Genomic DNA, 14,358 nt, shown 5'->3' with positions numbered 1-14,358 from the left:
GAGCGGATTTTAAAAGGATTTCGGAAAGCTTTACCATCAACCCACGGAGGAGCGTGTGCAATGCCTCACTTCAAGTAGGAACACGGAAATGACCAAAGTTGGAGTTGTGAGGTTTTTTTGGCCTGCACGGCGGTGGCACACAAAAAGGAACAAAGAGGGAAAGCCTGATCCATCTGTGTCTGCTTTTAAACCCCCTCTACCCCCCCGACACTCCTGCTGTCACGGGTCAGTGTTCAGTCAGCAGCCGCGGACAAAAGAGAAGATGTTTAGATGAAAGGAAAAGCAGTCGATGTGGCAGAAAAACACACACACACACACACACACACACACACACACACACACACACACACACACACACACACACACACACACACACACACACACACACTCTTTGTAATGTCATTAGTGGAGGAGATGTTTCCTGCTGCTTTGATCTGATCTTCTGTCTCTATCAGGATGACCTCATGCCTTTGACTCACTCACTCACTCACTCACACACAAATGCACAGACATAAATACATTGTCTACTTTTAGAGAAATATTTGCATTCCAGACGCACTCCCTGAGTTAATTGTGAATTTCTAATTTGTAGGTCAACATCAAGTCAATGTTCCTCTCCTTGGAGTACATTCATATTTGTCTTGTTTCTGGAGATGATTTATGTTTGATGAAATTAATTATGTACTTTCTTTCTTCTCTCCCCTTGTCATGTGTGCCCTCCCCTCCTCCCCCCTCATTCCTCCTTTGTTCTCGGGTCAATCCTCCCTCTCCCTCCTAAATCTCTCCCCCCTTCCCTCTTCTTCTTCTCTCCTCTTTTTGCAGCGGGATAACGGATCGTAGACCTGCAGAACCCTCATTCAGCGCATCACTGTGAAACACACACACACACACACACACACACACTTAATACAGTTGTTTACTCCTCTCCACTCTCCAGAGGCTCCCCCTGAAGTGTGTGGGTAAAGTGGGAGGGTGTGTGTTTGTGTATGTGTTGATGAGTGTGTGGGTGTCTAGTGACACTTTTCATGGGACATTGAGAGATGTGTGTGTCACAGTGGACGGGCTATAGGGGGCCGGTCTCCCCCACCCTCCCCCTGCTCCTCCTCCCCCTCCTCCTGTCCTTCTTCTCCTCCACGCCCCCCCTCGCTCAGGGAGCCATCAGCATCCCCGAAAACTGTGAGTACGCCAACATCAGCATTTCTTACTGTCAATAAAAAGTGTTTTTTTTTCCATCCTGAATTACATTTGGATTCAAAACAACATCTTTAATGTTTTTAGGGTTGGAATTATTTATAACACTTCAGGCAAAAAGAGTTGAAAACAAACACAAAACCGATTAGATATGATATTAAACCTCCCCAATGATCTGAAATGGTGTGTAAATATGCAAATTAGGCATTTTCCTAGTATGTGCTCATTTGCATATACCTCCAACATTTAAAAATATAACAAAAGGTTCAAAATGATTGTTCATTGTGTTGACATACAGTCAAGAGTTATTTACAGGGTCACTTTGGGAACTCTTTATCGCTGACAGCATTAAAACAAACCATTGCCATTTTTATAGGAATACAATGTTCTATTTTTCAGGCTATGAATGATAACGCTTTGTGTCTTTAAGTGCTGCTGCAGATTTCTGACTTGTTTTAAACACAACATTGGCCAAGTTTTTTAAACACATTAAGACAATTATTGTTCTGTATTATGCATTTCCTGTTATGTTTAAGTATGAAAACGAGGCATTCACTTATGCTAACTTTGGGGGAATTAGGGGAAATCTACAGACACAAATGGACTAAGCAAAAAAGAAATACTTAAATGTGTATTTTAGAGGTCAAATACCAACCTTCGCATTGGAAAATAATGTTTTTTGCCTGTAGTGTCTCACCTGGTTCCTAAAAATATATATTTACGTTGCCTAACGCTGGTTATTAATATCAGCCACGTAAAATCAGCAGGTAACTTTACATATTATGCTGAAGAGAAAGGAAACAGGAAACACTCTTTTAGTGCTTGCATGTCCGTTTCTTGTCTTCATTTGTCTGTTTGCTTTGTTTAAATTCATCTTGGGATGAATCGTGCAAATAAAAAATGTCTGCATGTGGAGAGACTTATCATGTAACCACATTCACAAAAGCACTAACACAAATACACTTATCCAAACAATCAGGTTTATTGCGACCTCTGGCCCAGGGGTTCAGTTCAGAGGTCAGACATGTCAGGCGTGAAGCTCCCAAAGGGGGAGAGGGGGAGTCGGGTTCAGAACGACCTTCATCCAGTGACCTTCTCCTCTGGGTGTGGCTCAGGGAGGAAGAGAGAGGGAGACAGGATGTAAATAAGAGAGTGAAGAGAAAGAGATGGATGAAGGAGGACAGGGAGGGTGGAGAAAGGAGTAGAATACAGAGAGGAAGGATGGAGGAGGGAGGGAGGGAGGAGGAGACAACAGAGAGGGGAAAGATGTAAATTGATCCGGGACGCCATCGTGTCTGAGTCAGAAAACAAAGAGGGAGGAAAATCGTTTAGACAAGTTATTATAGTATCCATGTTATTTATAATCGGAGGTGGACGTAATACTCAGATCCTTTACTTGAGTAGTAATACCACAATCTAAAAATACTCCAGTACAAGTCTGGATTAATACAAACAATGTTGATTCATTAAAAATACAGAAGGATTATCAGCCAAATGTGCATTAATCATCAAAAGTATAAACACTTATTACCCATAGTCTCTTTTAAAAGTGTTGTATTACTATAGAATACTAAACTGTATATTGTTATATTTTCAAAGTTTTCATCACCAATAAATATATTTAGGAGATTTTTAATGTATGTATGTAGATTTCGAGTAGATGAGTTGTATATACTGTATATATATATATCATATAAACACATCATGTTATTGGTATACTTCAATCTTTCAATAAATGTGGTGAAGTAAAAAGTCTGAATGTAGTCGCAGACAATTGAAATACTTAAGTAAAGTACCTTCAAATACTGCTAGTACAGTACTGGAGTAAATATCCACTACTGTTTATAAGTAAGTAAATGTATAAATCTGCCATTAACACCATCTAATATCCGTGTGAGTCTGCAGCATCTGAAAGGTCTGCCCTTGTCTAAGTGTTTTCTCTCTGCTCTCCTTTCCTTGCTTACGTGTGGACAAACAGATAAAGTGCATAACAGTAAGTGACTCTCCTCGTTGTGACATGAAGAAGTGCTTGATGGCCGCTCTCGTATAAAGCACTTCACTCACCAATACATCTCGATGATAGAGGCTATCAGTCCAATATGTCTTATGGCTGCTGCCATATCGCTGACTGCCTGCTGTCCGTCGTCGTCCCTGCAGCCTTTCAGTCACTGAGCAGAATTGTCTTTACTTCCTTTGTGACATGAGTACATATTGGGGGGGAAATGTTGAATGTGTTCATGTTTAGACTTCAGAGTATTTCTTGATCTTATAGTGCGAAAGACAGGTAGACCATTCACATTAAAAAAATAAGTCATTACTTGCTAAAAGTAATAATATTTCTCCAAAAGGTCTACTTCCCCCGCATTAAAAGAAAGTCTTGTTTTAGCTTGGCTTTTGGAATTAATTGAAGGTTTAATGAATAATTTATTTAACTTAAATAGATGCATGTAATCCTTGATCTCAGTGGGGAAGTTTTTAATTAAAAGAAGGAAATATTCCTAAACGCTTTCTTGCAGAGAATTAGATGAGAAGATTGAAACCTCTGTACTGCTGCAAGTGAATATGATGCTACAGCCAGAAGCTGCTTAGCTTAGCATAAAGACTGGAAACGGGGGGGCTGACTTTACAAAAACTAAATCTGTCTACCCTCTGCTCCAAAAAACTGACACACTCGGGAACATAACCTTTGTCGTTCATTCCAAACAAAAACGGAGGAGTAGAAACTCAAGACTTTGCAGACGTCCACATGTTTGAGCGAAGCTACTGTCTTTCTATTGACTCAACTGACAGATACAGTCTGACTCATAATACTGCAGGCGAGCTGTGGTTTTCAACCACCTTTCACTCTTTCGACAAGCTTTATTGTGTTCATAAGACAAGCACTTAGAGCAGGATGTGGCTGCTGCCATAATATGCTGGTTATTTTCTTTGTTGGTTTGACTCTAACCATAACATTTGATATTTGAAAGGAATCATTTAGCCCTTCTGGGAATCTTTTAATGAGTCCATCACATTTAAAGGGATTGAGAAATCCAACAATGAATCAAGCTCAGACTTCCAACTGGAACTACTGGTGGACTGAAGTATAAAGTATTTATGAGTATAAAGGGTTTAATAGGGTATTAAGAGACCGTGTACTGTTGATCATTAAGATCTCTAACATGAAAGCTTTTAGCTCAACACATTTTGATGCGATTTAGCAAAACATAAATAAATATTGAGTCAGCTGTTTTAACATGTTTCCAACTGAAAATGGATGAACAATATTTAGCTAGCAAACTCTTAACAGTTAGCTAAAGGTTAACAGTGTTTTAAATAAATAGTTGAGACAGTAAACTTGTCACTTATGTCCGTCAGAAATAAACTGTTGGGTACTTCTACTTCAGATCAGTGATGGCCTGTTCTCCTGATACTTGTACTCCTGTATTTGCTTCCTCGTATAAGCTGTAATTACTGTACATTCAGGTGTATGTTGCAAAGTATTTAATTACTGTGTGTGTTTTCAGTGTCGGAGCCTCCGGAGCTGACAGAGCTGCCACTCTCGTACACAGTCTTTTCTCACGAAGACATCAATCTGCCCTGTGAGGCCACCGGTAACCCATCTCCCACGTACGTACAGCAGCTACGCGCGCGTGCGTGTGTGTGTGTGTGTGTGTGTGTGTGTGTGTGTGTGTGTGTGTGTGTGTGTGTGTGTGTGTGTGTGTGTGTGTGTGTGTGTGTGTGTGTGTGTGTGTGTGTGTGTGTGTGTGTGTGTGTGTGTGTGTGTGTGTGTGTGTGTGTGTGTGTGTTCACAATATGTAACAGTGGACAAATATAATGATGAACACAGTAGACATGACTGTGTCTGGATGTCTTTCCACTTCCTCCCCCTCTAGCCTTCCTGTTGGCATGGCAATAAATGCTCTTCTAATAGAATCACAGCAATAACAAAATCATGTCTCTGGATTTCCATTTCTCTTTGTCCTTTTTCCTTTCCCCCCACTCCTCCCTGCCTGGTCTCCTCTAACCTCTCTTACATAATTCTCTGCCTTTTTCTCTTTTTCAAATACAAATTTCTATTTTGTTAAGGCGCACAATATTCCAAATGTGTGTTAATGTTGACAAAGCTCTAAGCCCATTGGCTCCTACTGAAGACATTACATCTGTAAAGGAAAATCTAACATAGCTTCATGTGTATGACAACACTTTCTTAAAAACGGACTTCCTAATACAGTTTGGTTTTGCATGAATCCTATAGTATTTTCTGTATGTCAAGGCTGTATATCTTCTTTCTCTGTGCCATAGAGCTCCATTGTTGTCCAAAAACTATTAATAACATGAATGAGCCACACTGTTGCACTGGGTGACATGTTCATATAACCATGAGCATTCACTGTGCTCAATCCCGCGCTCAGTGTCCTTCAAATACTCTATAGAAAGTTTAGAGCACCCAATGTGGATGAATCTGCTGTTGTAAATAGTATCCAGCAAATGCACTATTCCTTATATGCTCTCTCTTTTTAAAGATATGTCTTCATTTTGAATCAATTGGCCTTGAGGCGAGAGACAAAGACAAAGAGGGGGGTGAGAGAGTTATAAGACAACCTATCACATGGGAGTTGTTGACACTCGGACGAATATAAAACAATACTCGTCCAAAGTGTTTCTTTTTGCGTGGCAAATATTTCAAAGTCGGCGTATTTGTTTATTTGTTTCGTGCAATGAAATGTAGGGTAATGCCTCTATCTTCTTTTGTTTCAAAGACACATATTTAATCCTGTGTATGACATCTAAGTGGATGTGAATTTGTCTTTGTATTGCTGTGTCATGATACAAAAATCCATCTTCCTCTTCAGTTTCCGCTGGGTGAAAGACGGCGAGGCGTTCGGGTCGGTGCGTGAAGAGTTCGGGACGTTAAGAGCCCAAGATGAAGAAAAGACACTCGACTCGTACGGAGGCTACTACCGCTGTTACGCCTCGAACACTCTGGGAACCGCCATGACACAATCCGTACATCTCATCGTGGAGCGTGAGTCACACACACACACACTGCAAACACACACACATACTGCAAACACACACACACTTCAAACAGACACTTATCACACATGCTGATTCATCGTCACATGACTGAAATGTTACGAAGCATGTACAGTAGGACACAAATCCAACCTTCTGTCTCTGTCTCTCCTACACACACACACACACACACACACACACACACACACACACACACGCACACACTGCAAACACACACTTATCACACATGCTGACTCATCGTCACATGAATGAAATGTTATGAAGCATGTACAGTAAGACACAAATCCCCCCCTTCTCTCTCTGTCTCTCCTACACACACACACACACACACACACATATATACACAAACACACGCTTCAGTGACTCAGTGGGGTTGACTGGGGCCACCTGTTCTGCGCTCTCATCTCTTGTTACCATAGCGACCATTTCCTGGAAACAGAGCTGCAACGTCACCCGGAGCGGAGGGTGCATGTTTTTGTTTTTGGTTAGGATGTCAAAGTTTAGGGTCGTCTTTACGAAGATCAATTACTATGATATACAGTATATTGTTTAAAAAACGGTTGTAGCTAAAGAGGATGGAGAAGTCTACGTCTCACATTTAACAGACAGTTGTTCCTTTAAGAGCAATTTGTTGAACGGTAGAAGCTCCAGTTGTGTTTCTATTCACGTATGTTCATTAACATATTGAATAACGCTGTGACGCATGGTGAGCAGGTACATGTTTAAGTCAGGATGAATGCAACAAAGTGCGGGTGTGTAACATTTCGGAGTGTACAGTTGTTACTTTTCATGATTTGTTGATGATCATAGATAATACTAAGTGTGTGTTATTGTAGAAAAATACATATATTAGAACATTTGTATAGAAACTGACAAATTAACTGACCTCTCTTGAGGAGGCTTTTGTCTTTGTTGAGATGATGCAACAAAAACATTATGGAAACACCTTTACCCATCAAGTTCTGAAGCAGTGGCGGATTTAGGATTGTAGGAGATCTTGGGGGGGTCCGAGGGCATGCTCCCCCGGGAAGATTTTTTTTTTTAACTATTAAAGTTGAAAGTATCAATCTGGTGCACTTTGAGAGCAACATTAACCCTACCTTAATAACACCTTAAAGCGGACAAAAGGCACTGGAGAACACTCATTAACACCCTTTAATGAAGCAAACTAATGCCTTAACTCACTCAAATAGTCGTTTACTTATTAAGGTGAAACGAATGTGCGTAGAGTTTTAAAGGATGCGGATAGTCTCACCTTGATTTTTTTTTTTAAGGTGTTATTAAGGTAGGGTTAATGTTGCTCTCAAAGTGCACCAGATTGATAGTTTCAACTTCAATAGTTAAAAAAGTGAAACATCTGGGGCTTTTCAGAAAACATCCGGGGCTTGAGCCCAAGTAGCCACCCCCTAGAGCCGCCACTGTTCTGAAGTAGTACTCACTTATCAGCTGGTTCTGCTGTCAACCCAGAAAATCCCATAACATAAGGCGCTTTCACACCGGAATACTTTTCCCGTACTTTTCACAGTAATAGTTCCGATAGTTCCTGGGATGTTGCGTTTTTCGGGAATCTTTTCACCCCTTTTTAGACTTTCCTGGGGAGGAAAAGGTTCTAATTTCTGATTGGCTGGGCGAATTGCAAACCACGCCCCGTAAAACCCTGAAAAGTGTTTGTGAAGCCGCCATTTTATTTCCTCGTATTAGCATTATTAGCATTAGCCCAGCGCACCAACGGAGAGAGAATAACTTATGGCAGTATACGCCGTGAAGTTGTTTGCGGCCTGCCAGTAAACCCAAAGCAGAAGAAGAAGAAGTGACGTCAGCGGCTTCATTTGCGTAATCCTCCCTCAGGGACTTATTCCGGCGTGAACGCGATTTACTAGATAGTTCCTGGGAAAAGTACTTGGTGTGAAAGCGGCTATTCAAATGCTTTCTCCTTGAGACAGCATAAAACAACATGGCAAATACTAGATTCAAGATTCAAAGGTTTATTGTCATAACCTATACAAAACTACGGTGTAATTATTTAATGTATACAAAAGTTAAGTCACAGTTTCCTCAACAGTGCAATTTACAAGACAACCATTTTTTATTTTTTTAAATACTACCTGACAAAAGAAAAATGTAATCTGTTGCATTTTTTTTTTAAATCCTAAAGACCTCTCTTGATGTTTCTCTCGATGATGGTTAAATGTTCAAAGCAACATGTGACCTCCTGGTTAACAAGCTCCTCTTTTCCCTTTCTTTCTTTAATAGCAGACTACAACCATGTCTATAGGCAGCGTAGCCTTTACTGCGACAAAACTAGGCTGAAGCCGACTTTATAATTATGAAGGATCCTGGCATTTTTCTGACAGTTACGCCTTCCCCCTCTTGCAATCAATATGTCTACCATTCTCTTTGATCCATAGTGTTACATCAACTGTGAAGAAATGAACGCTGTATACAGTTTTACTTCTCGAGCAGAGAAAGGGGATAACAAAAACTGTAGTGTAAGCTCAAAGGTAGCAACCTCTGCGGAAATTTAAAAACTGTGAAGCAAGAAAGGATCTCTGACTCCCTTGCAGGTTCAGTGCATCATTTACTGTTCAAACTGGAACAGGAAAAAGCTGTAAGTGCAACGAAGAGAAACTAGGAAGCACTGTGTTGTGGCCTCATTACCTTACTGACTCAGCAGCAGGTATAATGTTACCAGACAAGACTGTAGATCAAAATCAAATAGCTTTATTGGCATGATCATAATGACATAATAATCATTTTACAAATAATGACAACATGCATCTATATATACAACTTGAGTTTATAACACATTGAACAACAGCAGAATTAACATGTTTTACTTACAAGGAAAAACAATATACATTCTTTACAAACAAACTGAATTAAAGAAATTCCCCCAGCTCGCCTTAAAGGGGGCCTATGATGCATTTTGTATTTTATGCCACTTCTAGGACATGTGATCGGTCAACCGCGCAGAGATGTCCCGTACCCCAGCCTATCACGTACAATGTGTTGGAGCGCTAGACCAGTGGTTCTCAAACTTTTTTCAATAATGTACCCCCTTTGAAAAACAATGTCAGTACCCCCTGGTCAGCGCAAACACAATTTGTTAGGGAGAAAATGCCTATATAAAGAGGTACAGCACAGCGCTGTACCATCAGTGTCTGATTTATTAAAACAACAACATTGTAACTGAGAAACACTTATTTCAAATGTTTACAATCCATCACTAAATTCATGGCAAACCAATTTCAACATCATGCAATAACACTAAGACGACATTAGTTGCATTGAACTAATCTTTTTAATAAATTGTACTTACAATGTAGAGAAACATGGGCTTGTGCTTCACTGAGGATCTTTGTCATTCTGACAGGGAGGCAACCTGCAGTTATTACACTTCACGTTTTGAAATATGTGTGACTCTGTTAATATAAAGCCCACACTGCTCAAACTTCCTTACTTTTCCTAAAATTGGTATATTTATGTATTTATTTTGGGGCATGGGGAATGAAGAGAAAAATATATATGAGCATTTATACCTATAACCACCAGACGGGATGTTGACCCCTCATATAAACACAGCCTATGGATAATGCTGAGCTATACTTTGCGGCCACACCCCGTTGCCAAGCAACGCTTATTGTGACGGACCGGTGAGCAGAGCAAAACACACACTAAGAGTTAGACCTAACACACTTAGCTATTTTATCTACTCTGGAACAAGCTAAACTAGTTATAAATATGTGTATTCTTTACTGTCGGGTCACTCATTACAGGTTCAGCGAGCTTCACGAGACTGACCGGCTGTCAGGAGAGGGAGAGGAAAAGAGAGCACCCCGTTTATTTTTCCCATTTTATTATCCAGAATTACTGTAAACTTTTGAATAAAGTAGTTAATCTACTATTAGTAGTTTGTTTAAATGCATTACTTGTGTTGTTTTTCATTAACATAAAATAAATCTCACGTACCCCCTGCAGTACTCCAACGTACCCCTAGGGGTCCACGTACCCCCATTTGAGAACCACTGCACTAGCCAATACAAGCGCAGGTGTTAAATAGGGATGTCATGTCAAATAAACAAATGGAAGCATTTTATTCAGTGTGTGGGAGAGATGAATGCAGATTAATTTCAATGCTAAGGATGTCCGCATGCTGTTGATGATTCATGGTTCTTCACTAATAATCTTCTCCTTTGTGTTTCAGCTCAACCGGTTCTTCTAAAACAGCAACGGGTCGATAAGAAAGCAAACGAGGGAGATAGCGTGATCCTGGCCTGCAACCCTCCAAACAGCTCCACCCCCCCGCACATCCACTGGATGGACAGGAGTGAGTCTGGCTTTCATCTTCTGCCTTCATGTCTTCTGTCCAGCTCATGAGACAGAGAGACACTTTATTTATGGTAGATTTCCAGTCTGCCTCTCTGTAAGTCTCCACAATCTGAGCAGCTTTGTTGCATCTCCCCTTCCCGCTGAGTCCCCTGTTGGAGGGATTCGGGCTGCATTGCAGATCATTTCCACTCACACTAATGAATGCAGTAATGTCAGCTGATGTCTGGGCTCTATTTTTCTAAATTGTTCCTTTTTCTTGTCCTTGATTCCCCCTCTCACTGCCTGCCTGTTTAATAAGTGCATTTTAGCTTGTCCATTTTGTTTAACTCGCATAAAAAGTCAATACTGCAGTGCACTAAAGAGCCTTCCTGTTTTTGCAACAACCTTTATAGTTTATTTCCCCCTCTGACATCATTGTACCTTAACTTGTCCCGCCTCTGTGTCGTGTTTCCCTCAGGGATGGTGCACATCAAGCTGAACGACAGAGTGATGGTCGGCCTGGACGGGAACTTGTACTTTTCTAATCTTATTAAGACAGACAGCAGAAGGGACTACTCCTGCAACGCTCAGTACACCGCAGCCAGGACGGTCCTCCCTCTCCCTGCTGTCCACCTCACTGTCATACAGAGTGAGTACACACACACACACACACACACACACACACACACACACACACACACACACACACACACACACACACACACACACACACACACACACACACACACACACACACACACACACACAGTGAAGTGACCTAAAAATAGAATAGAAAGGTGGCTTTAAACTAGAAAAATGTTCCCCTGTGCATGTTATGACATGCACAGGGGAAAAGTTGTCCTTAGGCAAATGAACAATTACAGATTTTAAATTATTGAAAACATTTGCGATGTGAGCCCACAACTCAACATAATATATAACATAGTTCCTTTTTTGTATTCCTTTTAATTTGGAAATGTTGCATAATTCACCTTTAACTGATTTTAGACATACGCCAGTTATTAAGTATTGCCTCTCTATAAATTGTAGTGACAGGTGTTTCTATTATATTGTCCACTGTATTTATTTGAATGAGGGTAGGCTAAAAAATCACGCAAAGCAAAAACTCATCTACACTTTTACAATGAAAACATTACAGTGTGCTGTGAAATATTTACATGTGCTTATCTCTCCAGGTAATGATCTTGTTCATGGCAAGAAGCCTGACTTCTTCCATCCCGTGGGCTCCCACAGCTCCGTGCAGGCCCTCACGAGCCACAGCGTCGTCCTCGAATGTCTCCCCAAAGGCCTGTAAGGATCTCAGTGTGCATGCGTGCGTGTGTGTGTGTGTGTGTGTGTGTGTGTGTGTGTGTGTGTGTGTGTGTGTGTGTGGTGTGTGTGTGTGTGTGTGTGTGGTGTGTGTGTGTGTGTGTGTGTGTGTGTGTGTGTGTGTGTGTGTGTGTGTGTGTGTGTGTGTGTGTGTGTGTGTGTGTGTGTGTGTGTGTGTGTGTGTGTGTGTGTGTGTGTGTGTGTGTGTGTGTGTGTGGCCTAGCATTACTATACTTGTGGGGACCTAAATCTGTTTACACAGTCACGTGTGGGGACTGGCTTCCCTTATGGGGACAAAATGGAGGTCCCCATGAGGGGAATCATTAATTCTAGGGTGAAGACTTGGTTAGGGTTAGGGTTAGGGTTAGGCATGTGTTGGTTATAGTTAAGGTTAGGATAAGTCTCCAGGAAATGCATGTAAGTCAATGTAATGTCCCCTGAAGTGATGTGGATAGAACGGCATACGCAACGCTCTGGGGGGTCCAACGGCCTCTCCCCACCTTTGCTGCTCACCCCGCGTCAAAGTAAACTGCACACTGAATTCAGATTATTTATCTTTCTCTCGATATGGACATAAACGCGAGTGAAGTCTAATCTGACAGGACGGAGACACCTCTCAAACTACCTAAACTAGTTATAAATATGTTTATTTTTACTGTCGGCCGGGTCACTCATTACTGGATCAGATGCTGCATGAGACAGACACTGACGCTGAGAGAGAGGGAGGAAAAAGAGAGGCTCCGTGTATTTTATTATTATAATATAGAGTCGTTATTCATTTGTTTTAAAGCTCAATAAATAACAAAGAAGACCTTTGACCGGCACTTTTATAATTTTGTCGGAAGATTTCAACTTTAATACACGTTGACTGGCGAAAACCTCTGCCCGGTTCCCTCGGCCCCCACCGCGGAGAATAAACAGAAGGGCAACCATGACAACCATGCTTCTTCGCTGCTTTTGTGGAGGAAGTTACAGCGCCACGTACAGGCTCGGCATATGTACTGCAGCTTCTCCAGCGGTTGGAGCTAAACGTGTGGACGGACGCTTTTTTTGTTTGCGTTAATCCTATGCGTTTAGCCATTTTCGCCCTCGTGTGGTCGGGGCATAATTTATATGAAGATACTTGAATATAATGCGGACAGTATGTAAACAGAAGAATGATAACACTAGGGCTGGGCCATTTATCAATAGTATGTTGATATTGTGATCTGAGACAAGATTTTATGTCAGATATTATCATATTCTAAAATGACACGTGTAATTAATGATTATCATTTATCTTTTAGTCTTCAATTCGTATCAGAGCACCAGTAGTCAACCCTACAATATCGTCCTATTATCAATATTCAGGTATTTGGTTAAAAAATATGGTCACCCAGCCACACATGCATCCTTCACCTGTGTAATCTATGCACACATTTAACGTTTTGTTATAATTGAAGACAACTGTTCAAATCATCAGATTAAATGTGCATTACTGAGCTTGATTAAAGCAATTAATTTACAGTTAAATCTTCAATATTTAAGTATGACAGCAGGTAGCAATCCAATCCTGTTTTCCCTCAGTCCTTAATGGGCGCACACACACACTGCTTATCAAACACACACACACACACACACACACAAACACACACACACACACACACACAGGTTTGACACTAATCCTCTTTATTAAATAATTCCATCTCTTCTCTGTTTCATTGCTGTTTTGTGTTTGCTCTAATTACCATGCTTCCCCTGGGACTTCCGTCTCCATGGCGGTAAATGGAGGGTCATTATCATCTTGCCTTAACGATGAAATCGGATATTACATCATTAACAGGATCATCTGTGTTCATTCAACTCTAATTTCCTCAATATCTCTCTCGATCGATCCATCTCCATCCACCACTTGTTCACTGTGTGTGTCTTTCTCTGCTTGTCGTTTAATCCTGGTGTGTGTGTGTGTGTGTGTGTGTGTGTGTGTGTGTGTGTGTGTGTGTGTGTGTGTGTGTGTGTGTGTGTGTGTGTGTGTGTGTGTGTGTGTGTGTGTGTGTGTGTGTGTGTGTGTGTGTGTGTGTGTGTGTGTGTGTGTGTGTGTGTGTGTGTGTGTGTGTGTGTGTGTGTGTGTGTGTGTGTGTGTGTGTACAGGCCGACTCCGAAGATGGAGTGGAAGAAGAAGGATGGCAGCCTGGAGGAAACCAGCGGCAGGGTGGATTCAGATTCCCACGGCCGCTGGTTTCGCTTCGACAGCATCGAGCAGAATGATGACGGGGAGTACGAGTGCGTCGCCTCCAACAACCATGGCTCCGTCTCACACTCCTTCACCCTCACTGTGGAAGGTAGGAGCACACACACTGCAACAAAGCATCCATCTTAAAACAAGAAAAACAATTCGTGATGTGAGTTGACACAGACTTGAAACAGGTATGGTGATCTGTGACTAATGAGGGTTAATTAGATTTAAGCAGAATTTTTGAAATGAGAATGAGATGTATTCAAACTTGATCATTTTATACAAGCAGCTCTTGA

General features: G+C 41.3%; 1 protein-coding gene across 1 annotated transcript in view; it reads left to right on the top strand.

The window, feature by feature from the left end:
* LOC117449262 (neural cell adhesion molecule L1.1-like) overlaps positions 1–14,358 on the top strand; it is a 63,315-nt gene that overhangs the window by 20,231 nt on the left and 28,726 nt on the right. The window contains exons 2-8 of the mRNA XM_034086820.1: positions 823–1,176; positions 4,698–4,800; positions 6,027–6,199; positions 10,415–10,537; positions 10,997–11,167; positions 11,715–11,829; positions 13,978–14,168. Coding sequence (XP_033942711.1) covers positions 1,041–1,176; positions 4,698–4,800; positions 6,027–6,199; positions 10,415–10,537; positions 10,997–11,167; positions 11,715–11,829; positions 13,978–14,168 — 1,012 coding nt within the window. The 5' untranslated portion in view covers positions 823–1,040. The remainder of the gene's footprint in view (positions 1–822; positions 1,177–4,697; positions 4,801–6,026; positions 6,200–10,414; positions 10,538–10,996; positions 11,168–11,714; positions 11,830–13,977; positions 14,169–14,358) is intronic.

This window comes from Pseudochaenichthys georgianus, chromosome 7 (genome assembly GCF_902827115.2).
Source record: "Pseudochaenichthys georgianus chromosome 7, fPseGeo1.2, whole genome shotgun sequence".
Lineage (NCBI taxonomy): Eukaryota > Metazoa > Chordata > Actinopteri > Perciformes > Channichthyidae > Pseudochaenichthys > Pseudochaenichthys georgianus.
Note: the sequence above shows the minus strand (reverse complement) of the source record. Positions and strands in the feature narration are given on the sequence as shown.